This window comes from Budorcas taxicolor, chromosome 14 (genome assembly GCF_023091745.1).
Source record: "Budorcas taxicolor isolate Tak-1 chromosome 14, Takin1.1, whole genome shotgun sequence".
NCBI classification, from domain to species: Eukaryota; Metazoa; Chordata; class Mammalia; order Artiodactyla; family Bovidae; genus Budorcas; species Budorcas taxicolor.
The window spans coordinates 36,432,131-36,456,307 of record NC_068923.1 but is presented as its reverse complement, the minus strand read 5'-3'; the positions used below and the strand labels follow the sequence as shown (position 1 = coordinate 36,456,307).

The following is a 24,177-nucleotide window of genomic DNA, read 5'->3' as shown; positions in this document are numbered from 1 at the left end:
AAATCTAACAACATGTAAGAACTTTAAGGAGAAACTATATGCTTTACAGATGGAATTCAAAAAGTTGAAGTGGATACAAGGTCTCAGTGTAATATAGATGTCCCTTCTACAGCCCATTCTCCCAGTTCATTTACTAATTCAATATAACTGATTTTTTGTCAACTTCTAAAATTCATATAGAAGAGTAAAGAAGAATAACCAAGGCAAATTGGAAATAAAAGAGGGCATTTCCCTCTATCATATCAAAAGCATCAACATTTATCATGAGTAAAATTACAGTGTTGGTACAGGGATTATCACAAGTAGATCAAACATTAAAAAGTTAGAAGCATGAATGTAGTAAGTGATAAAAGTGGTGTTTGAGGTCAGCATGAAAAGACAGGAAAATACTTGATGACCTTCAAGTATGGAAGATCTTAAAGAAGATGCAAAACAAAAGCTATTGAGAATAACTGAAAATTGTGTCAAAAGATGGGGCAGATCAGGGTAGGTCATTTACAGCATAACATCAGTTCAGTTCAGTCGCTTAGTCATGTCCGACTCTTTGCGACCCCATGAACCACAGCACGCCAGGCCTCCCTGTACATCACCAACTCCCGGAGTCTACCCAAACCCATGCCCATTGAGTCGATGATGCCACCCAACCATCTCATCTTCTGTCATCCCCTTCTTCTCCTGCCCTCAATCTTTCCCAGCATCAGGGTCTTTTCCAGTGAGTCAGCTCTTCACGTCAGGTGGCCAAAGTACTGGAGTTTCAGCTTCAACGTCAGTCCTTCCAATGAACACCCAGAACTGATCTCCTTTAGGATGGACTGGTTGGATCTCCTTGCAGTCCAAGGGACGTTCAAGAGTCTTCTCCAACACCACAGTTCAAAAGCATCAATTCTTTGGCACTTAGCTTTCTTTACAATCCAACTCTCATATCCATATATGACCACTGGAAAAACCATAGCCTTGACTAGATGGACCTTTGTTGGCAAAGTAATAGTAAATTAAAAAAATCCAATTTAAATGGTCTAAGCATGTGGTCTGAAAATGACCTAAACATAAATGCCAACAACTGTGACAGATTCACAAGCCCCCTAGTAATTAGGAAAGTGCAAATTAAAACTTATGCTAAGATATCATTTTTACTCAAAATATTGGCAAAAATTAGTTTGTTGACATTAAAGAGTAAGAATGTAGAGACAGGGACTCTCAGTGCCTTTAAGAAGGTACTGTATAGTGCAGCCAGTCAGGAGGACTATTCGGTAGTTTCTGTTATAATTTAAAATGGGTGTATCATATGGTCAGTTGCCCTTACTATCCAGTTGTCTCAGTGTCCAGTCTAGTGGAAAACTCACACAGTGTACAGGATGCATATAAATGAATGTTCATTGCAGCAATTATTTGTGAAAAACTGGAAACAGTCCAGTGTCCCTAAATAGGGAAATGGCTCAATGAACTGTGATAGGAATTCATTATGGAATACTTTATAGCCACTAAAACATCATCAATAAGGTCACTACATGTGTTTATCAAGTAGATGTCCAAGATGGATTGTTGCCGGAAAAAAACTAAGATTCGTTATAATCACAGTAGGAAAACCACCTGTGTTCAAACATGCAGACACCCTGGTACTGAGTAAAATGCAGGGTGTATTCAGGACCAAAAAGAGGGGTCATTGTTGTTGTTGGGTGAGAAGTATGTGGAAGGATGAACCTGGAAAGGTAGACTGAAATTAAGTTGTGAGGCAATTGAATGCTGTGCCCAGCCAGGAGTTTGCCTTTATTTTGTAGGTACTTTTTAGGTCCATTTGCTTTCCTGAGCAAGACCCAAAAGGATGGTATTGTCATTTTACCATAGTGTGTAGGTGTACAGCCTTAAAAACGGGTTTTTGGTGTCACATTTGGAAGGGATCATCTCTTAGATTAGCCCTACCTGAAATTATGGTGCATGCTTGCCTGCTCAGTTGCTTCAGTCGTGTCCCACTCTTTTCAACCCCACGGACAGTCGCCCGCCAGGCTCCTCTGTCCATGGGATTCTCCAGGCAAGAATGTTGGAGTCGGTTACCATTTCCTCCTCCAGGGGATCTTCCCCACCCAGGGACTGAACCTGTGTCTCTTGCATTGAAAGGGGGATTCTTTACCACTAGGCCACCTGGGAAGCAAGGTGGTAGGCAGTTATTTATTACATAATAAATCCCTGTGAGTGAAGGTCTGGGGGAAACCAAAGAATCTGGAAAGTTCTTAAAATCAAGGTGCAGAGTAGGAGAGGTAAGTATGCATTTCACAGCATAAAACAAGAGAGCCACATTCGTCACAGAGCAGGGCTGTTCTTCGGGAAGGGACCCAGACCACTGGAAATGTGTACAAACATGCATATGTCCTGGCCCTCTCCCTGAACAGCGGAGGGATGGACGGTGGCAACAGCCGTCTTGGAGAGTGACGTCTTTCTCTGAGCGCTGGTACCCATCACCCCCCACCCCCGCCCCACCCAGGACAGGTCCTGTAGGCAGAAGACGGGGTTGCACTTCAAAACCCACATCAGGGAGAGGGAGTGTTATACTTAAGAGAGTGGAGGTAAACACACGGAACGTGGTGACCAGAAAATAGAGTCCGAGGGAGGAGCAGGTAAAGCGCCCCAGCATTTCTATGAACGCGTGACTGAAAGTGCTCCGTTAGAGGCTGTCACGTGGGCAGCGTGGAGGTGGGACGCGCCCTGGTCCATGTGACACAGGAAAGAATGTGACATCACTTGATGGGCCTTTTTGGGGTCTGAAAGGCCTTGACAGTGTTTGACCAGTGTGACCATCCGCTGGTGCTTTCTGAGCCAGGGGCAGTATGACGACATCCGTGCTTCACGATCAATGCGGTTGAATATTGGGGCTTAAGGTTTAGTGGAACGATGGTAAACTCAATTTTTCTGCTTTCAACCCGGTGATTTGATAATATGCAAGCAGTTCAATTAATTGTCAGTTCTTTTAAAAGAAAATTATTCTGGAAAACAAAGGGGAAGCTAAGGAATAGTCTGTATATAATCCCTTAAAGAAGTATTCTTTATTAGAATGTTTGTCTGCTGGGACAATCTATCCTTTTGATAACTACAGGCAACTCCAGTGACTGATTCTAAGTAAATTGAATTATTTGAACTAAAATTAGGCAATTGGGAAGAAATGTTAAAAGTACAGAAAGACAATTTTGAAATATCATTAAATTTAATTTTTAAAACCGTTCTGTTGAGTTTATTTGATATATTACCAAATGATTTATTTCTTCAATACTAGAATCAGTTACCACACTTAATCTGTTTGGTGAAGATATTATGTTTTTGTTTAGTCACTAAGTCATGTGCGACTCTTTTGCGATCCCGTGGGCTGTAGCCTGCCAGGCTCCTCTGTCCATGGGATTTCCCAGGCAAGAATACTGGAGTGGGTTGCCATGCCCTTCTCCAGGGGATCTTCCTGACTCAAGGATCAAACCCGAGTCTCCTGCATTGGCAGGAGGATTTTTTACCACTCAGTTACCTGGGAAGCCCAAAGATATTATAAACTACTTTAAAAATGAATCTCTTAAAATTTACACCTAAATCTTTAGAATTTAAATGTTTGTTTCTTAGCAAATCTAACAAGGGATGAACTGAAGGGAAGAAGCTCACTGGCAGTTTCAGATTTCTGTATTCTGGACACAGTGTCTTTCCTGTGTGGGTTGCAGCCTTGGGTCAGCAGTTCTGTGTGGGAGAGTCTGGCCACAGGAACTTGCTTTTCCTTCTCCCCTTTAGTCACTGAAGACTTCCTTCCTTTTTCTTTGGGCCTCATTGCCCTTGGCCGTGGCCTCTGGATGCTCCCGTTTTCTCTTTGCTAGGTCCAGCTGAGGCTCTGGTCTATAACAACCCCCTCTAATGGGGAGAAGGGAGGTAAAAGCAGGTCTTAGACCAGGGCCGGGATCACATGCCTTCTCCTGCACAGTGCCATTTCCCACCTCCTGGGATGAAACACGAAGGGTAGTTTTTACTGACACGTGTGGAGCTTACCTCAACCTTTTATATGTGTTTCCCACAGTCCACCCACAGCACAGAATGGTGGGAGGAGAAGTGAGGGCTGGCTTGTCTTTAGTCCCACTCATACTACAGGAGAGAGATTTTCTTGACATTCAGTTCAAATCTCTCATCACATTTTTTTCTTCCACATGTAGTAGTTAGATCCTACAGAGTCATCTTTGTTTTGAATAAATAGAATGGGAAGAATTTGTGAAGAATGATGTATATGTATATATTTGTTGTTCAGTCGCTAAGTTGTATTGGACCTTGTGATCCCATGGACTGTAGCAAGCCAGGCTTCTCTTTCCATGGGATTCTCCAGGCAAGAATACTGGAGTGGGCTACCATGCCCTCCTCCAGGGGATCTTCCTGACTCATGGATCAAACCTGGGTCTCCTGCATTGCAAGCAGATTCTTTACCATCAGAGCCGCCAGGGAAGACTTAGTATAAATAGACTAACGTTAAATACATTTTAATTGTCTGTGCTTTGTTTTTCTAACAGGTTATGAAGTTCATGGGATGGAAAAAATACCAGAAGAAGGACCAGCACTGATCATTTTTTATCACGGAGCTATTCCCATAGACTTTTACTACTTCATGGCTAAAATTTTTATCCATAAAGGCAGAACTTGCCGAGTAGTAGCGGATCACTTTGTCTTTAAAATTCCAGGTAAACTTTCCCTGTAGCTGGTGATAGAAGAATATTTAATGAACACGACCAATTATGTGACAGTCTGTGTATCTTTGAGTTCTCTATTAATAGTATTACATGGAAAATCTTTTTGCCTTTTTAGGGTAGCACACTTGGAACTCCAGTTTGGGAGTATCTGTTTTAGGTAATATATCCAAATATAAAAACATTATGGCCAAAAATGTTATCTAGTTTCTTTATTAACAAGTATTTAGTCATTATTTTTCAAAGTTAAATCCTAAAATAAATTGTAACTTTTGCCAAGCAATTAATACATATTTTGGTATAGAGGGTAGTTAACTTTTCATATGGTGAATTTTTCCGTGAGCTATTGATTTGAGAGTTTACTTCTACAGTAGTCAGGGTTTGATTACTGTCAGTTGGATAGCAAATGAAAATTAGTGAAATAAGCTAGCCAGGATATATTTTGTCTTTCCATAGTAACATAATATTGTCTCAAAAATCCTAATCTATATAGCCTATTATGTCTCTTATCATATTTGACTTGCGTGGTAGAATTAAAACTCTTGAGCTTGAGGACTACATTCTTTTTAATATTCATGTTCCTAAAGGCTTTGTGCCTTTTAGAAAAGATTAATAGGGAGACTTGTCTAGTGGTCCAGTGGTTAAGACTCCATGCTTCCACTGCAGGGGGAACAGGTTTGATCCCTGGTCAGGAAACTAAGACCCTGCATGCTGTGTGGTGTGGCCCCCCCAAAACACAATAAAATAAAAATAAAAAGATTAATCGGTAATTCCCTGGTGGTCCAGCAGTTAGGACTCTGTGTTTTCACTGCTGAGGGCACAGGTTCAAACCTGGTTGGGGAACTAAGACTCCACAGGCCATATGGTACAGCCAAAAAAAAAAAAATTAGTAAACTGAATGGTTTCAAACATGATAAGAATTTTAAAAGGATCATTCTAAAGTAAACTCACTGAGATTTTCTTCTGTCACTAAATTACTGGGAACAAGCCAAGAAAATTTATAGCATGTTTTCTGGATTAATAAAAGCAAAAGCCAGCCCTCAACCAGCTAAGCCCCAGGCAGTACATGAAATAACAGTTCACTTACTGCCTTTCACAGACATGGTTAATGCTTCCAGTATCCCTGTGTCACTAAAAAAGCCATCTTTTTTTATACACAGAGTACTTTGTGTGTAAAGTAAGTTGGCTATAAAAGATATTTCTTTAGAAAGTAACATGATCACTTTATAATAGACTTGGAAACTAGAGGAAATAACATCATTACATGGTCTTATCATGCTAACATGTACCCAGTTATCATTTTGATGTATTTTGCTTCATTTTTAATTTGTACTTTTTCATTTTATATGAACTATTTTGTGTTCTTTTAAAAAAATTAATGCAACATTAACATTTTTCCATGTTTTATAAAGAACATTTTTAATATATGACTAAAATATTTACTTGTTTTCTCTTATGAAACATTAGATTGCTTCCATTTTTTAAATATACACAATAGAATGTGAGGGGCTTCCCTGGTGGCTCAGCAGTAAAGAATCCGGCTGCAATACAGGAGCTGCATAAGATGTGGGTTTGATCCCTGGGTCAGGAAGATCCCCTGGAGGAGGAAATGGCAACCCACTCCAGTATTCTTTGCAGTCCATAGGGCTGCAAAGAGTCAGACATGACTGAAGCGACTTAGCATGCATGCAATAGAATGTGAATATTTTTATTTAGCATTTGACTCTAAAGTTTTCCCCCTTTATAATCTTTATGATCTTATAATATTTTATTAAACCTTCCTCATTTATTCATTTACCTTGAGAGTGCATTGAGTGAAATCAGTGAACTTTTAATAGAAGATAAAAATTATTTCTTCTCAGTAATACTGATAATCTTGCCTCAGACCCTTAAAACCTATGAGCAGTTTGGCTATTCTGCACAGTTTTCACTCTCCATCCACACATGTCCCAGTCTCGTGGGACTATGTTATGAACATCAGTCCTCTAAAATTTCAGTTTAGTTTGGTTAAAATATTTAATTATTGATAGGATTGTTTCTTTTATCCATAAGTAGTTGTAATTTGAAAAACTGTACCATTTTAAGACTGGAATGAATTGTTCCCAAGTCAAACAGTAACATTATTAAAAGCACTTAATGATATTGCTATTACTGTTGATTTAAAAAATCTTATTGTGAAATTAGCTGTATGTAACTTTTAATTCTGGGGGCTTCCATGGTGGTTCAGATGGTAAAGTGTCTGCCTGCAACTCAGGAAACCCAGCTTCGATCCCTAGGTTAGGAAGATCCCCTGGAGAAGGAAATGGCAAACAATTCCAGTACTCTTGCCTGGAAAATTTCATGGTCGGAGGAGCCTAGAAGGCTACAGTCCATAGGGTTGCTTTTAGTTTGGATAGATTTAACTGTGGCCTGCCAGTTTGGGTAGGTCCAGGTCAGTTAGATTCACGTTCTCCTCAGTGACTCATTCATGGGGTTAATGGAAGGTTAGATGGGTGGTTGCTGACCCCTCTCATAAATACTGTGGACAGTGTTTGCCTATGACACACACTGGAAGAGCTTTAGACTAGACACACTTGGACGGGAATCTCTGCCCTGCCCTTTGCCAGATGTGTGCCTTTGAGCAAGCCTCTCAACCCTCTGAACCAACTTTCCTCCTCTGAAAAATGGGGATAAAATTCCCTATTTTCCCAGGTCCTTGGGGGTTTTAATTGAGAATTTGAATATGCAGCCAGAGTTATAGGTGATCATGAAGGAGGTGATCAATAAGACATTGCTATTAATTTACCAGCAATGTTGATCTTAAGAGTTCCTGTTGGTTTAAAAAAAGTAAAAAAATAACGTACTGATTTAAGTATAAATACTACATTACGTAGATTGTAAAAACTTTTGTTCTCAAAAAATTAGACAAGAAGTACTTAAGATGTATCTTCATGTTAATATATCTTACAGGGTTTAGCTTATTACTTGATGTATTTTGTGCTATTCATGGACCAAGAGAAAAATGTGTTGAAATCCTGCAGAGTGGTCACTTGCTAGCTATCTCACCAGGTGGCGTTCGGGAAGCACTGATGAGTGATGAGACCTACAACATTGTGTGGGGTAATCGGAAAGGCTTCGCTCAGGTTGCAATCGATGCAAAAGTGGTGAGTTGTATAAAACTGATTATTAAAGGAAAGCTAGGTCAACTTTAAAATAAATGCTTAAGTTGCCAAAGTATATCAGAATTTAAATCTTGTCTTTGTACTACTTTAAAAAGTAGTGTATGTAACTCATAACAATAGAGAAATAGTCCTTGTGCATGGGAAACCATCTTTACAAAAATTCAGTCTGGGAATATGCGAATACCTAGAAAAGCTTTATTTTACACTTCAAAATCCAGCTTCTTGTATTCAGATTTATGAAATTTTTGTATTATTTCAGTTATACTCTTTTTCATGAGTATAATCAGTCCAATTCTGTGTAGTTTGACATATTTCAGTGTTTGAGTTGACATATTTCAGTGATGGCTGTTAGTTGGTTTCATTATAATCCTTGTGTCTGTGACCAATTTATAACAATAGAACTCAAATAATATATGACTCCTACCATTTTTCATCAGCAAATGTGATCAGCTATCTAATAGTATGAATAAAGATGAGAAATAGATATTGGTATAATTTAGAGCTTTTAGAAAAGAATGAATTTGTCAATAAAGTGACGGTTCCTCTGGGAGTCACTGTAATTGTTCTTAGTAAACTGGAGAATCAGAATGTCATCTTGTCCTTTTCTTTTGCTTTGGAAAGTATTTCTCAGCTTTTTGGTCTCCGTATTGTGCTTTGTCCTATGAAACATTTACTACTTATGGGATGTTTCTTCTTTGTTTTTTCTTTATTTTCATTTTAGATTGTCTATCAGAAAAAGAAATCGTGGCACTTGCCAAGGTGGTTTTCTTTTTCCAGGCCAGTTAGTTAGAGACTGCTGCCCATACTTTCACGTTTTTATTTTTGTGTGTGTGTTTCCATTGCTGTCACGTAGACACCAGTTTAGACCCTTAACTTGACTGTTTATTTTGCAAATACAGACCTTCGATTAAAAAAGAAAGGATTATGGATGTCTCCTTCTAACCCAAAAGCAACACTTAAGGAAGAATGGACATTTTTCCTTTATTTTTTAAATCGCAGAGTTACAATAAAATATAATACATTGCACGCTATTCTCTACTGTACATATTTGTATATGTAACTCCTAGAAGATAGTGCTCTATCAGTGTGATCTCGGTGTGAGTTAATGTACTTGGCCAAGTGTTCTATAATGGACCACATAAAAATTTAAACACTATTGTCCTACAGTAGGTTATACACTTCCTTAGGACAAAGCCATCTTTTTATAGTCTGAGCTCTGAGTACAATGATTAGCACTTAGGCTCTGTGTATTTGTTGAATTGATTTTGTAAACACGATATTAAACACTGTAAGAAAGGAACCTTTTGAATTTAAGTCTAGGTTAATAGTATTACTGATACAGAAAATTAATTTATAGCCTACTTTCCAAAAAATCTTATGTATTAAGATAGAAAACAAAACTTTAGACTTTATGAATACTGTGGATACAAGATGATATATGCACAGTTGTTTAGAAATTAAGGCGAATCAGTATAAATGTACATTGAGCCAATGATAAAAGCTAAAAGCCTAGCTCAATTTTCAGGTTTATATTTTGAGAGAATTATTTCTTCCCAGGTATAAGATAAAAGCTAGAAAAGCTTTATTTTACACTTCAAAATCCAGCTGTAAATCTATTGACGAAAATAGATTTGGAATCACCCACATTGATCATGGGACTCTAATTCCTCATCCTTAAGTAACAGTTTTAATGACCTTTGCCTGGAAGAAGACTTGATAGAAAGAAATCACATAGAGAAAGAAACCTTTTCATCAATCCTTGAGTTTCTAGATAAATGAGATAATCTAGATCATTTAAGGTTTTGGTACAAAACTTGAGAAAATTTAATGAACAGTCCTTTACAAGTTAATCAACAAAAAACTTTAACGTTGCTGGCTTACATCATAGCACTGTATTGTTGATAAGTCTTGCATCACTCCCAACCTTTCTTAGCGCTTTTAAAGGCTTTGCATTGGTGCCCTGCGCAGTAAGTAGGTGACGTATGTGATTATTCCAGTGTTACACATGAGGAAGCTCAGGCACAGAGAGATGGAAGGACCGAAGCAGAGCTTGTCGTTCAGGACGGTAGGCAGCCAGTGCACTTGACAGTGAGTCCGCCCACCCTGAGCTTAGAGGTCCTTCCAGGTCCAAGAGGGAAGCCTTTCAGTCGCAGGTGGACATAGCTGTAAATGGCACCAGTAACTTATTTAGAAAAGCCTTTGCTTGGTCTCACAGATTTACCATAAACTTTGAGTCAGAATTTAAGACAGTTGTGGCAGGGTTAGCTGCATTTAAATTGTATAATAACAAAGTAATGGAAATTCAAGTGAAAAAAATCTAGATTGTCAATGGAGGTTCACGGAATATTGATAGCAAGTATTTAAGGTTCATGTGAAAATTATATGGCTTTTTGGTATAATCTAAATCACTCTTATTTTGTGAATTCCTGACAATTCGACTTTGTTGAGAATTTTTAGGTAACATTATACCTAAATAAGTTGGGATAAAAATGAGGCTATGTACTCTAACTGGAAAACAGGTAACAGATGTAAAAGAAGATAGCATTTGTTTCAGTAATATTGTTTATGTGTATTATCTTAATCTATAAAAAACCTTGAGATGGGATAATTCTTTTTATTGTCCCTGTTTCATACATGAAGAAACTGAGGTGTAGTGAGTGACTTGCCGACTTACATTTTTGTGGCAAAGACTCCAAGACCACTGTATTCCAAATACACAGCCTCTCCCTCTCACATACATGTACAAATTGTTAACATACATTAACAATTTGATTCTAGGTTACTGATGCAACTACCTTGTTATACAAAGCGTCACAAAGAAAGGAATGAACTACAGTACATAGTTGTAATAACGGTAATGCTTGTAGCTGTAAGGCAGCAAGCTTGAACATGAATTTAGAAACCACAGACCCAGGGTACAGCCTGGAGTACTAAGTTTGTAGGGTAAGCTTTTTCCTGTTTAGTGTCTTCTAGAAATGCCCAGCCTCTGGAGAGTTAGCCATTAAAGGATGATAATGCAACTTAAAGAGCCCTTTGATGAGGGTGAGAGAGGAGAGTGAAAACGCTGGCTTGAAACTCAACGTGAAAAAACAAAGATCATAGCATCTGGTCCCATCACTTCATAGAAGGGAAAAAAGTGGAAGCAGTGACAGATTTTATTTTCTTGGCTCTGAAATCATGACGGACGGTGACTGCAGCCATGAAATTAAAAGATGCTTGTTCCTTGAAAGGAAAGCTATGACAAACCTGGTGCATGTGTTCTAAGTTGCCTCAGTCGTGTCCAACTCTTTGTGACCGTATGGACTGTACCTCACAAGGCTCCTCTGTCCATGGGATTCTCCAGGCAAGAATACTGGAATGCGTTGCCGTTCCCTTCTCTAGAGGATCTTCCTGGCACACGGATTGCATCCACCTCTCTTATGTCTCCTGCATTGGCAGATGGGTTCTTTACCACTAGCACCATTTGGGAAGCCCCATGACAAGCATAGACAGTATATTAAGAAGCAGAGACATCATTTTGCTGACAAGGGTCTGTATAGTCAAAGCTGTGGTTTTTCTAGTAGTCAAGTACAATGTGAGACTTGGACCATAAAGAAGGGTGAACACTGAAGAATTGATGATTTTGAATTGTGGTGCTGGAGAAGACTCTTGAGAGTCCCTTGGACTGCAAGGAGATCCAACCAGTCCATCCTAAAGGAAAGTAATCCTGAATATTCCTTGGAAGGACAGATGCTGAAGCTGAAGCTCCAATACTTTGGCCGCCTGATGCGAAAAGCCCACTCGTTGGAGAAGACCCTGATGCTGGAAAAGATTGAGAATAGGAGGAGAAGGGGGCGACAGAGGATGAGATGGGTGGATAGCTTCACCAGCTCAATGGATGAGAATGTGAGCAAACTCCAGGAGACAGTGGAGGACAGAGGAGTCTGGTGCACTGTAGTCTATGAGGTCACAAAGAGTCAGGCATGACTTAGTGACTGAACAACAACTACAAATACATCCTCAAGAATCTTTGTAAAGTACACCCTTCGATACAAACTTTGGGGTTAATGCCAGAGTAAATCTGGCAGAACTGGTGGGAGAAGGCAAAGTGGTATATATGTGAGCTGGAAGTTCTCTGTTCCTTCTTGGGCATCTTATCTTCTTAACTCTGAAGACATTATGCAACTATTTAAAATATTAGGATTCCAGCCATTGGTTTATTCTACAAAACTAGTGGCGATTTTAGAAAAATCATAATCTGGATTTTTTTACAGAAGAGTCAGTCTACTTTGTCTTAGGTGTTAGCTTTGTGAATGAACTCCATCAGATTTTAAATTCTTCGTCTGACTGGTTTTCTTTACACGACTTCTCTCTATCCTAACTGGGTTTTAAAATGCCTGCTGTCTGTTTCCTACCCTTTGTTTTCAGAGAACACAGTGATTTCCTCAGAATTTTCTTTCTGTTCTGTCGATTCATTCCTTCTGTGGTTTGTCCATTACACTGTCTGTTAGCACCTACTTTTTCTGGGCAGTATTCCAGGTACTGGGGATCCAACTGTGAACGAAACAAAGTCTCTGCTGTCGGTTACAGAGATAATAAATAAGTGATCAGTTAGGTATATGTGAGGGAGTAAGTTTTATGAAGAAAGCTGTGCCTACAGTCTCTTTCCTTCAGCCCACCACTTTTTACTGCTTTCCGAAGCTGAAAAGGAACAGCTTTTTAAATGTCAGCTTATGTAAATGTTTCAAGCCCTGCTCGCTAAGGCAGGTCACTCTGATTTAGCAAATGCTGATGGTACACTGTAAGTGAAGTGACACTCGCCCTTCCCCACCAATTTTATCTGTTCTAAACATCATTTAATTCAGTATATTTTGTGTACAGTTTAAAGTATTTTATTCAATTTTTTATCTACTTCAGTTTCACTATGGCATAATCTCCTTACATGGTCCTTTGCTACTTAATCCATTATTTTATGATTAGATAAGGCCTCCATTTTAAGTGAGTGAAGTCATTCAGTCATGTCTGGCTCTTTGCAACCCCGTGGACTGTAACCTGCCAGGCTCCTCCATCCATGGGATTTTCCAGGCAAGAATACTGGAGTGAGTTGCCATTTCCTTTTCCAGGGGATCTTCCTGACCCAGGGATCGACCCTGGGTCTCCCACGTTGCAAGCAGACTGTTTATCATCTGAGCCACCAGAGAATCATATTTAATCATTGGTATTCATGGAAAAATAAATAACATGAACTTTTGAACAGATATCCTCCAAAATTAATGATATGAAGAGTTTATATATACACACACAGATACATACATACGCTTTTCCTATTTTTTTGGTGTTGAGACTTATACATGGGTTTCCCTGGTGGCTCAGCAGTAAAGAATATGCCTGCCAGTGCAGGAGACGGGGGTTCGATCCCTGGTCTGAAAGATTACCTGGAGAAGGAAATGGCAACCCACTCCAGTATTCTTACCTGGAGAAACCCATGGATAGGGGAGCCTGATGGGCTACAGTCTATGGGGTCACAAAAAGAGTCAGACACAGCTTAGCGACTTAACAACAATTTATACAGTCTTTGTTGATATTGAACATTTTCAGATTTAATAAGCTCACCCCCCAAAAATGGTGTTTCACTAATTTCTGGATAGCATCTTGCCAAAACTTGTTATTGAAAATCATAGAAATTTCCCCATAGAGAGGATTTCTGTCTTGTAACTTTTTCTTCAGTGAACATACTACTCAGTACCCCACTAAAACCAGTTTAATTATCATTCATTTTACTCAATGACATTGATGATTACTTTAATCCTTGAGTTTCAGGAGTTCTTGAGAATGATAGCAAAGTTGGCAAATGAAATATTGCATATTACCACTAGAGGGTAGTGTTTCCTATATATATATATATATGTGCATATATATATATATATTTAGAAATACCACGTTAATTTTAGTCGATAAATCAGACTAGTGATAACAGTATGTTTTTATTTTTAAAAAACCTTAGTTTTGTGACTTAAACAGGCCCTTAAAATTTTACAATAGTGACTTAATAGAGACATCAAATGGATTAATGTATTTACTTTTTAATTCAAATTCTCTCTTTAGCCCATTATTCCTATGTTTACACAAAATATTCGAGAAGGATTTAGATCACTTGGAGGAACAAGTAAGTTCTGATTCATATGGTTTTTTAAGTATAACTGTAATATTTAGAATGTAATATTTTAAATATTTGGACTTTTAAACACTATACAGAAACCTTTTGAATTTATTTTAGAAAATGCATATGCTATTTAGGTGTTTTTCTTTTTTAAATCTAAGTGATAACTGGTTCTAAGTGATAGCAGTTCTAGGTGTTAAATTTTTGTTGAGTCTCATATATACTGAAGATTATTTACCATGGGCTTTAAAAAATTGCACAGTGAATTTTCTAATTCTGTGTTAAACCATATTGTTGAGGTTTAGAACAGACTTACGTATTACCCAGACTACCTTCCTAACTCATTCCTGAAGAAGTTACAGCTTTAAAAATGGATGACAACAAAATACTGAATTAAGATTAGCAGCCTAAGAAGATACCATTTGCTTTCATTTATTGCTATTACTTCTTGTTCTTTTTATTTTTTTGAACCATGATAAACTTACCTCAAAGAGTTCTTTTTGCCTACCTTTAATTTTTGATAAAAATAGCTTTGAACCTAGCTATAGGAAGGATCGGAGAAGGCAATGGCACCCCACTCCAGTACTCTTGCCTGGAAAATCCCATGGACAGAGGAGCCTGGTGGGCTACAGTTCATGAGGTCACTAAGACTGAGTGATTTCACTTTCCCTTTTCACTTTCATGCATTGGAGAAGGAAATGGCAACCCACTCCAGTGTTCTTGACTGAGGAATCCCAGGGACGGGGGAGCCTAGTGGGGTGCTGTCTGTGGGGTCTCACAGAGTCGGACACGACTGAAGCGACTTAGCAGCAGCAGCAGCAGCATAGGAAGGATAGCAATTAGATGTGCTTTCTGTTTGGAGTTTGTTGTTGGCTTATTTATTTTTATGAAATTTTTATGGTTTGTTTTGTACCCTGTGGTTTCTGTATTTGATTATATTTTGTATCCTTAGCACTATATTGTTAGTGTTCCTATCCATATATAAATCTCATCCTGAAAACCCTGAACTTCTATTGTTCCTTTTATGTCTAATGTTGGTGTATAGTTGATATTATATCATGTTTTCTTAGGTCTTTTTTTTTTCAAATGTGAAATAGAAAGGCAGGTTGATGTGATGTTTAATTTTTGTTGTGTAATTGTTCCTTCTAATTTTCTTTCAGGTCATTTCTTTAGAATTTAAGTTACATACCAGAAATCATTCCTAACTTTGCATACCAGAAATCATTCCTAATTTTGTTCCTTTAACTATAAAGTGTTCTAAAAATTTTTTGACTGCCTTTTTTACTTAAAAGTTGAGTATCTCAAAAATTGACGTGTAGTAATGTATTATTTCGAGTACTACTCTGGGTCTTATGGTATATTCTGTGTTTCCACATATAAACAGTGTTTTAAACTTTCAGTACAATTCATAATTGTATAGTCCATGTTCCTTGCCTTTTGTGGATTGTTTTGTAGTCTTAGCCCATCAGTTTATTTTACATTACTACCACTTTTAATCTTGCTAAATTTCACACTTGGTCCTTAGCACTAATAATTCTTTTCCCTAATTTATAGTATTTTTAGTCTTAGGTTTTCAGTGTATTTTGGTCTCATGTTTATTTGACTTTATTTTATGGCTCCATTTTTGCTTTTATTCATGTAAGTCACGTGTTTCTGAGCCTCTGGACTGTTTAGCCTCTGACGTTTTGTTGCAGTCTTTATCCTGTTTTGCAATAATAGTAATGAGTTTGTCTTTTAAAATTCTTATTTTTTGAAAGCTTATCTCCACTCCTACCCCTCATTAATAGACCTTATTTATTGAGCATTTTTAGGTTGACATAAAAATAGAGCAGAAGGCACAGAGGGGCCCCCACACCTCACCACCCCCCAGTTTCTTCTGTTACTGGCATCTTGCAGTAATGTGGCACATTTGTTACCATCAGTGAAAAGCTCCCCTTTAAAAAAATTGTTGTGTTAATTGCCAGGAGATGATACTGGTTGCCACCTTCCTTGAAGTCTTACATAATTCATTTGAAAGATTACAAGTATATGCTTAGAATATGTAACTTTTAAAATGATTTCATTTCCTTTAAAACAGGGCTGTTTAGGTGGCTTTATGAAAAATTCCGTTATCCATTTGCCCCCATGTACGGAGGTTTTCCTGTGAAGTTGCGCACCTACTTAGGTGATCCCATTCCATACGACCCAAAGATCACAGCAGAAGAACTAGCTGAAAAGGTAAATTATTCTTTCTTTAGTTTTAGGACATATTTTTCCTTTTACTGAAGATGAACTCATTAATTCCACAAATGTGTTCCGGATCAGTGGTGACTTTTCCCCCAAGGGACATCTGCCTGTGTCTGGGGACATTTTTATTGTCACAGTGGACAGAACTCAGGAGGTGGTGGTGCCCTTGGTGTCCCATGGGTAGAGGTCAAGGATGCTGGTAGATATTCTGTGGTGGGCAGGGCAGTCCCCCCAGCAAAGAGCTGTTCTTTTGAAAATGTCAGTACTGTTGAGGTTGAAGTTCTTGGCCCTGATAATTAAAAAGTTTTGTAAGTGATGTTTAGAAGAAGAAAGCTTTGACCTCCATGAAAAGAAAGAAATTGCCTTTGTCTGGTAGAAGTACCTTGGGAGGAAAACGGAACGTTGTTTGTGAGTTTCCACGTCAGTTGTCCCAGTGCTGCTGTTTGTTTGCTCTGTGACTCAGGCAGGTCCCACCACCCTCCTCTAGTCTAGGGGAGAGAAACAGAGCCCACTCACATATACCCAGAGGGTCACAGGTGACTGTTCACGTTCATTGTTGAAAACTGTCTGCCACCCAGTAAGTGCTCCGTGGATGCTGGCTACTGTTGTTCTCCTAGGAACATACAGCCCCATGTAGAAGGTCAGTAACTAAGTTGACGTTTTTAAGGTGATTTCTTAGCACAAGGGGGCTTCCCAGGTGGTTCAATGGTAAAAGAATACACCTGTCAATGCAGGAGACATGAGTTCAATCCCAGGGTTGGGAAGATCCCCTGGAGAAGGAAATGGCAAGCCTCTCCAGTATTCTTGCCTGGGAAATCCCATGACAGAGGAACCTGGTGGGCTATAGTCCATGGGGTCACAAAGAGTTGGACACGACTGAGCAACTGAGCATGCACGTGAGCACATTAGCACAACGCTGTGCTTGTGGCTTGACTTCTCAAGCTGAGCACCACTGACATTTTGTTGTGGGCAGCTAGAAAGGGGTGAAACTTCAACGAGCTCGCCAGAAAACTTCCTACTACTTTTTTCCTTCTGGTTTTCACCCCCTTCAGTTCTTTTTAGTGTTTACTGTGTGTAGGGCATTGCTGTGCACAATGCTAGAAAAATGCTAAGGTGTATCTTAAGGTATAGAAAGTTGCCATGTGGACAATATCTGTAATTCCACTGTAATGAAGTGAATGTAGGAAATATGGCTGAGTAACATACCATTATATATATGTACCACAGCTTCTTTATCCGTTCATCTGTTGTTTGACATTTAGGTTATTCACATGTCCTGGCTATTAAAAATGGTGCTGCAATGAACACTGGGGTACATGTGTCCTTTTGACTTATGCTTTTCTTAGGGTATATACCCAGTAGTAGGACTGCTGGGTCACATTGGGGAGGGGTTGGGAAAAAGGCTTAAGAGGGAGGGGATATATGTACACATATAGGTGATTCACTTTGTTATACAGCCAGAAACTAACACAGCATTGTAAAGCAATGATAGTCCAAACTAAAATAAAATAAAAATTAAAGAAATGCTATGCACCTTGAAGAGTCACTGCATGAATGAAAGTTCAAGAACCTTCTGTACTAAACACAGTTTGCAACATTTCGTTATTTTTCATATGCTTAGAATGCTGAAAGGTTTTTGAAGCTAAATTAACAGTATTACATTAAAAAACAAAACTAAGAAAGAAGTCATTCATTCTGAGGATTGATAGATGCTAAGTTTGGGAAGACTTCTTTAAAGTACTAGTGTATTAAAAAAAGTATTATATTAAAGTATAAATATAATAGATAATAAATAATTATTTATTATTAAATAATAATAATAAAGTATTATATTAAAGTATACTATATTAAAGCACTAGTATATATCCTTACAAACTAAATATCTACATTGAGAACTAAAAGAATAACGGCTTTTCTTTTGCTTTCTTGATAGACAAAGGATGCTGTTCAAGCTCTGATTGATAAGCACCAAAGAATACCTGGAAACATAATGAGTGCTTTGCTAGAACGTTTTCGTAACAAACAAAAGATCAACCAGAAGACTCTTTAATACATTTATATTAATCTGTTTGTATCTATAGGACTGTATTCTGAATTTTGTAGGTTCTATAGTTAGTATTTTTTTTTAAATCACGTGAAGAAGCATCTTTCATTGAACTTGTTTGCTTGAAATTATGTTGTCAATTTTGTTTCTGCAATCAGTTGTGTCAAATTTAAACAATAACTCACTACATGCATCATAATTCAGAAAATGATCATGGTTCTTTTTATAATTTTCTAATCATGTATTATAAACATAGATCCTTAAATCTATGGGCTTCCCTGGTAGCTCATCTGCTAAAGAATCTGCCTGTAATGCAGGAGACCCAGGTTTGATCCCTGGGTCGGGAAGATCCCCTGGAGAGGGGAATGGCTACCCACTCCATGCCTCATAATTTGGAAAGTGATCATGGTTCTTTTTATAGTTGCCTAATCATGTATCCTACACATAAATCCTTCAAGTTAAGTTTATCAATAATAGCAGTGGAGGTTAAACATTCCTAAATAATGCATCTAAGTTTCTGCATCTCTTGCACTGAGCTAGTTTTGCAAGATGGCATAACCTAGGGTTTTAGTACAGATGATTAAGTTAGAGAAAAACAAGCTGTTTCCTCTGCCTCTCATTCCTTTCATGACCTTCGGCAAATCACATATTTTTGTGCCTCAACAATTCACTTTTTAAAAACATGTTAATCCTTTGATGAGGAATATTGTTTTAACTCTTTCTATTTGCTGTGATTGATATCCATAGAATGGAAATTATGACCGTATAAACTAAACAATACCAAGATCTTTTAGAAGTTTGTGTATTTATTTTGTCCATAGGATGTTTAAATTATTCCTTCAGGTATGATGTCAAGTTGCCAAGCAACAATGAAAAAGATGTATTGTTTTTCAAACTGAGTAAAACAGAAATTAGGGAAAGTAAAATTTCTAATTATTGTGATTATTCTTTTTAGTATTATATTTTTAATGAGAATCTGTAGACAAGCCATAAAAGGTATGCTCTGCGTCGTCTGCCCTGTAATATGGCATTTAATAGTGTCAGGTTAGAAATCACAGTCGTGCCCTGCATCTTGTACGTTAGAAGCTGATTCTAGGCTGATGACAGCCCCGGGAGAAAGCTCTGCTTTTCTCAACATCCTGGCTCATTCAGCTTGACTCTGCATCCAGACGGATGGTTTACTGTTTCAATAAAAATATACTTGAATGATGAATTTATGTGAACATAGGGCTCTCTGAAAAATTAATGGGTTTCGATTTGTTGTCTCTTTGAAATCTGAATTTAAAAGTATTTAAACAGAATACTACTAGGAATCAAATGCAGTATGTCCCTCTCCCTTTTTAAGATATTAAATTACTTGGATTTTTGTATAAACTTTTGTATAACAAGTATGTATGTATGATATGTATAATGTATGTAAAATTAAGAAAAATAAAAATAAGTAAAGCTGAAATGCAGTTCCTGTTCTTGTGAGATTACATATGTGACACTTTTTAAATTTAAACTGATTTTTTGTTTTACCATTTATGCTTTTCTCACCTATAGTCATATTCATCAATTTCAGCCATAATGAATAAAACTGACTTTTCCATGTAATAAGTATATTTTAATTTCAGTGAAAAGTATCAACTAATTTGCAGCTTTTTTCCCCTCTCCAGTAATGAGCAGTGTTTTTTAAAAAATTCATCAATATTTCCAGAATAAAGGAACAAAGGGTCATAATATGAATGAGAATAATGGTTTTTTGGCAACTATTGCGTTTTAAAAACTGAAGAAAGAACAACATTCATTGCTAATGTAGCAAAAGCCATTTTTTTTTACAGTATTAAAGTTTTACTGCTTTAAAACTTTTTTCTTCTCTGATACTCAGAGAAGTATTAACAAGAAGGCTGTCTCATTTAATACAAAGTCTTTATCTATGCTATTTGAATTTAAATGCCATTTAGAAGAATGAGGGGGCTTCCCTGGTGGCTACCCTGGTGGTAAAGAATCCACTTGCAATACAGGAGACCCAGGTCCGATCCCTGAGTCAGGGAGATGCCCTAGAGAATGGCTACCCATTCCAGTATTCTTGCCTGGAGAAGCTCATGGGCAGAGGAGTCTGGGGAGCTACAGTCCATGGGATTGCAGAGGCACAACTGAACTGTCACTTTCACGAGAAGGGTGAAGGAATGTGATGAAATATAGACATAAGTAATACTATTATTGCTAACATTATTGCATCATAATAATAGATCTAAATAATGAGACCCTCTGAAGTTAATGACATGAACCATTGAAATAATAGATGTTTACGGGGATAAGCTGGGTGTGTTTTGTATATATGATTACCATTTTTAAAACACATTTTTTTCTTAATGTATATTTTTTACTGAAGTATAGTTGACTTAAAGTGTTTCAGGTACACAGCAAGGTGATTCAGTTGTACATGTACACATATACTTTTTTGAAATCATTTTCCATTGTAAGTTCTTACACTATATTGACTGTAGTTTCCTGTGCTGTACAGTAAACCTTTGTTGCTTGTTGCATATCTATTTTTTTAAATTAGTAGTCTAGCATTCTATTCATACTAAATGGATGACATCTTTAAAGAAGCCTTGAATGCAGAATTCTAAGGCACACCTATGGTCTTTCTTCAGAATGCACTATGTGTGTGTGTGCACGCTCAGTTGTGTCTGACTCTTTATGATACCATGGACTGTAGCCCTCCACTCTCCTCTGCCCATTGGATTTCCCAGGCAAGAATATGGAGTGGGTTGTCCTTTCCTTCTTCCGGTAAAATATACTTTTGTTACTTCTTTGTTGTGGCAAAATATACACACCCAAATTTACAATTTGTTAAGCCCAAATTCTTCACTCAGGATGTCCATCTCCCCAGGAAACTAAGCGTTGTTAATTAAGATGACAATTCTGTGTTTCTGGTCTGCATTTAGATCAAGTTCCATGTCATTAGAGGCTTCCCAGGTGGCTCAGTGGTCCCATCTGCCAATACAGGAGACAAAGGAGACATGGGTTTGATCCTTGGGTCACGAAGATCCCCTGGAGGAGGAAATGGCAACCCACTCCAGCGTTCTTGCCTGGGAAATCCCATGGACAGAGGAGCCTGGCAGGCTACAGTCTGTGGGGTCACAAAGAGTTGGACACAGCTGAGCTACTGAGCTCGCACACCCATGTTCTTAACAAGGGTGACGAGGAACCCTACATGTTGCTACTCTCCCTTTTTTCCTCTTCCCGCCACTTGATTTTAGTCATACATGTTTTGTTTTGTTTTAGTTTTTCTGCACCTCGCCCCCACTTTTCCTCTGCGTAGGCACACAATGCCCTCAACCCGTCCAGCTTCCCTGGGCTAACACTTGTTCAGCTAAACACCTGGTCCACGATAGTCTTCTCTGTCCCTCTGCAGGTTTGGGTGCCTTAGGCTTCCTTTGTTTGTCATTTGTCTCACTTGGAATTGAGTAGACGTTACGTAACGGAAGCATGGTAGCACTGCAGTTGAGAGCTTGGGTTCCAGACACAGCCAGACTGGGTTTGAATGTCGCCTCTTCCACATCTTAGTAGGAAGAGTGTGGTTAACTCACATCACCTCTTCAAACGAACACCAGATGTAACTCACTTGGCACACTGCTGGCATAGATACTGATACACGTCATATTGTGTGCATCCTCAGTCGTGTCCGACTCTTTGTGACCCCATGGATTGTAGCCTACCAGATTCCTCTGTCCATGGGATTCTCCAGGCAACAATACTGGATGTGGGTAGCCATTTCCTTCCCTAGAGGGTCTTTTCGACCCAGGGACTGAACACGCATCTCCTGCATTGGCAGGAGGATTATTTAAGTATATGTGTGTGTGTGTGTGTATATATATATATATATATATATATATATATATATATAGAGAGAGAGAGAGAGAGAGAGAGAGAGAGAGAGAATTTATTTGTTTGGCTGCACTGGGTCTTAGTTGTAGCATGTGTAATCTTTAGCTGCAGCATGTAAACTGTTAGTTGAGGCATGTGGGATCTGGTTCTCTGACCAGGGATTGAACCCAGGCCCCCTGTTTTGGGAGCATGGAGTCTTAGCCACTGGATCACCAGTTAACTCCCATTATTATTAGTATCAAGAATCAGCAAATTAAGAGTCGTTGACTCACCAACTGTTGAGTCCTTGCTTCCTTGAATATTAGCATGTTATAAATAGTTACTGAATAAATGAGTGTATGAGAAGACTAAAATATTTTCTTGGGATAAAAAAATCACTTGACTGACTTCATATAAAAAAGCAATTTAATTGATTTGTAGAAAATGCACCCTTGTGTTTAAATCCCAAGCAAGAAGTTCTACTACTAGTCAAATTAGAATCAGTTCAAAAATAGTTTGCTTTATTGATAAATCAAAAAAGTCTTGATTCCCCTAAAGATCAATGTCCAGGACTACATGAAAGCTAGAATGTAGACAGCAAATAAATTCTCTGTGTAAAATGTATTGTATTGAGTTTCCTGCAAATCGAATCTAGGAATTGTTCGTTTCATTGATTGGTGCTGCCATCATGAAATGCTATAAAGAGGGATCTTTCAAGTGTTCCAGGAAACAATTAAATGGATTTTGTGAAACCTGTGTGGGATAACTTTGGGAAATGAACAGTGTTTTCTGTGTGTGTTCAAGACTGCAAAAGAATAATTGGCCTTAAATTTAGGCAAGTGTGGTATTGATTAAGTTTCTTGAGCCTCATGCTGATAAAGTACTGTAATAGGCTACACAGGGAGGCTGTGAATCCCAGAAATTTCTTTTTTTTAAAAGATAATACTACATAAAAGACACATTCCATCCATTTCCTCCTAGAAAAAACTTTACTTTCCCTCCTCCACCTGGGTCACATTTGAGTGTGTATTCATTCTTTCTTTCCTACTAACATGGTCGATGCTAATTTTTATGAAAAAGATGGTTGACAAGATTTCGTTTTTGCATTATATTGTATTTATCTTGTTTTCATTTATTTATTTGGCTGTACTGGGTCTTCATTGTGGCACTCGAAATTTTCAGTTGTGACATGCCAACCCTTAGTTGTGGCATGTGGGGTCTAGTTCCCTGACTAGGGATCAAACCCAGGCCTCCTGCATTGGGACTGAAGCATCTTAGCCACTGGACCACCAGGGACGTCCCTATAGGTTGACTCTCTGGTTAGGAGCTAAGATCCCACAAGCCTCACATACAAAAAAACAAAATATGAAACAGAAACAGTGCTGTGACAAACTCAATAAAGATTTTAAAAGTAGTCCACATCAAAAAAATATTTTTTAAAAAAGAAAAGAGCCTTGATTCACAAGTGAATCCAGTGGCCTGAGCCTATTGATTAAGTTTGAACTCCAACACGAGACAGTCCATTGGTATCTTTGCTCTAGAAATTTTGCTTATTTAAAAATTTTTTTCACCTTTATTTTTTCCTTTACTAGACTGCTGCTCAGAATTAATATAACTTTATTTTTTCTTATAATGAAAAGTGAAAGTGAAATTGAAGTCATGTCTGACTCTTTGCGACCCCCATGGACTGTAGCCTACCAGGCTTCTCAGTCTATGGGATTTTCCAGGCAAGAGTACTGAGTGGGGTGCCATTTCCTTTTCCAGGGGATCTTCTCGACCCAGGGATCGAACCCGCATCTCCCACATTGTAGACGGAGGCTTTACCCTCTGAGCGACCAAATAGCATATTAATAGAAATAAATCCAGACAATACAAAAAGGTGTAAAGTAAAAATGAAAATTACCACCACCCAGAGAGAAATCTTATTAACATTTTGATGTGTGCCTTTTCATATTTTTTCTATGCATATAAAAATGTGATTGTATTACAATGCTGTTTTGTAATCTTTTTATTAAGCATAACATATCAGGAGCATTTTTCTTTATAATGAATATT

The 24,177-nt window shown here is 38.1% G+C and overlaps 1 protein-coding gene across 1 annotated transcript in view; it reads left to right on the top strand.

The window, feature by feature from the left end:
- The window catches only part of TMEM68 (transmembrane protein 68), a 32,613-nt gene extending 14,343 nt beyond the window's left edge, over window positions 1–18,270 (top strand). Inside the window, exons 3-7 of the mRNA XM_052651893.1 lie at window positions 4,521–4,688; window positions 7,644–7,837; window positions 13,940–14,000; window positions 16,072–16,211; window positions 18,154–18,270. Of these exons, the coding sequence (XP_052507853.1) occupies window positions 4,521–4,688; window positions 7,644–7,837; window positions 13,940–14,000; window positions 16,072–16,211; window positions 18,154–18,270 (680 nt within the window). The remainder of the gene's footprint in view (window positions 1–4,520; window positions 4,689–7,643; window positions 7,838–13,939; window positions 14,001–16,071; window positions 16,212–18,153) is intronic.
- Window positions 18,271–24,177: the final 5,907 nt, after the last annotated feature.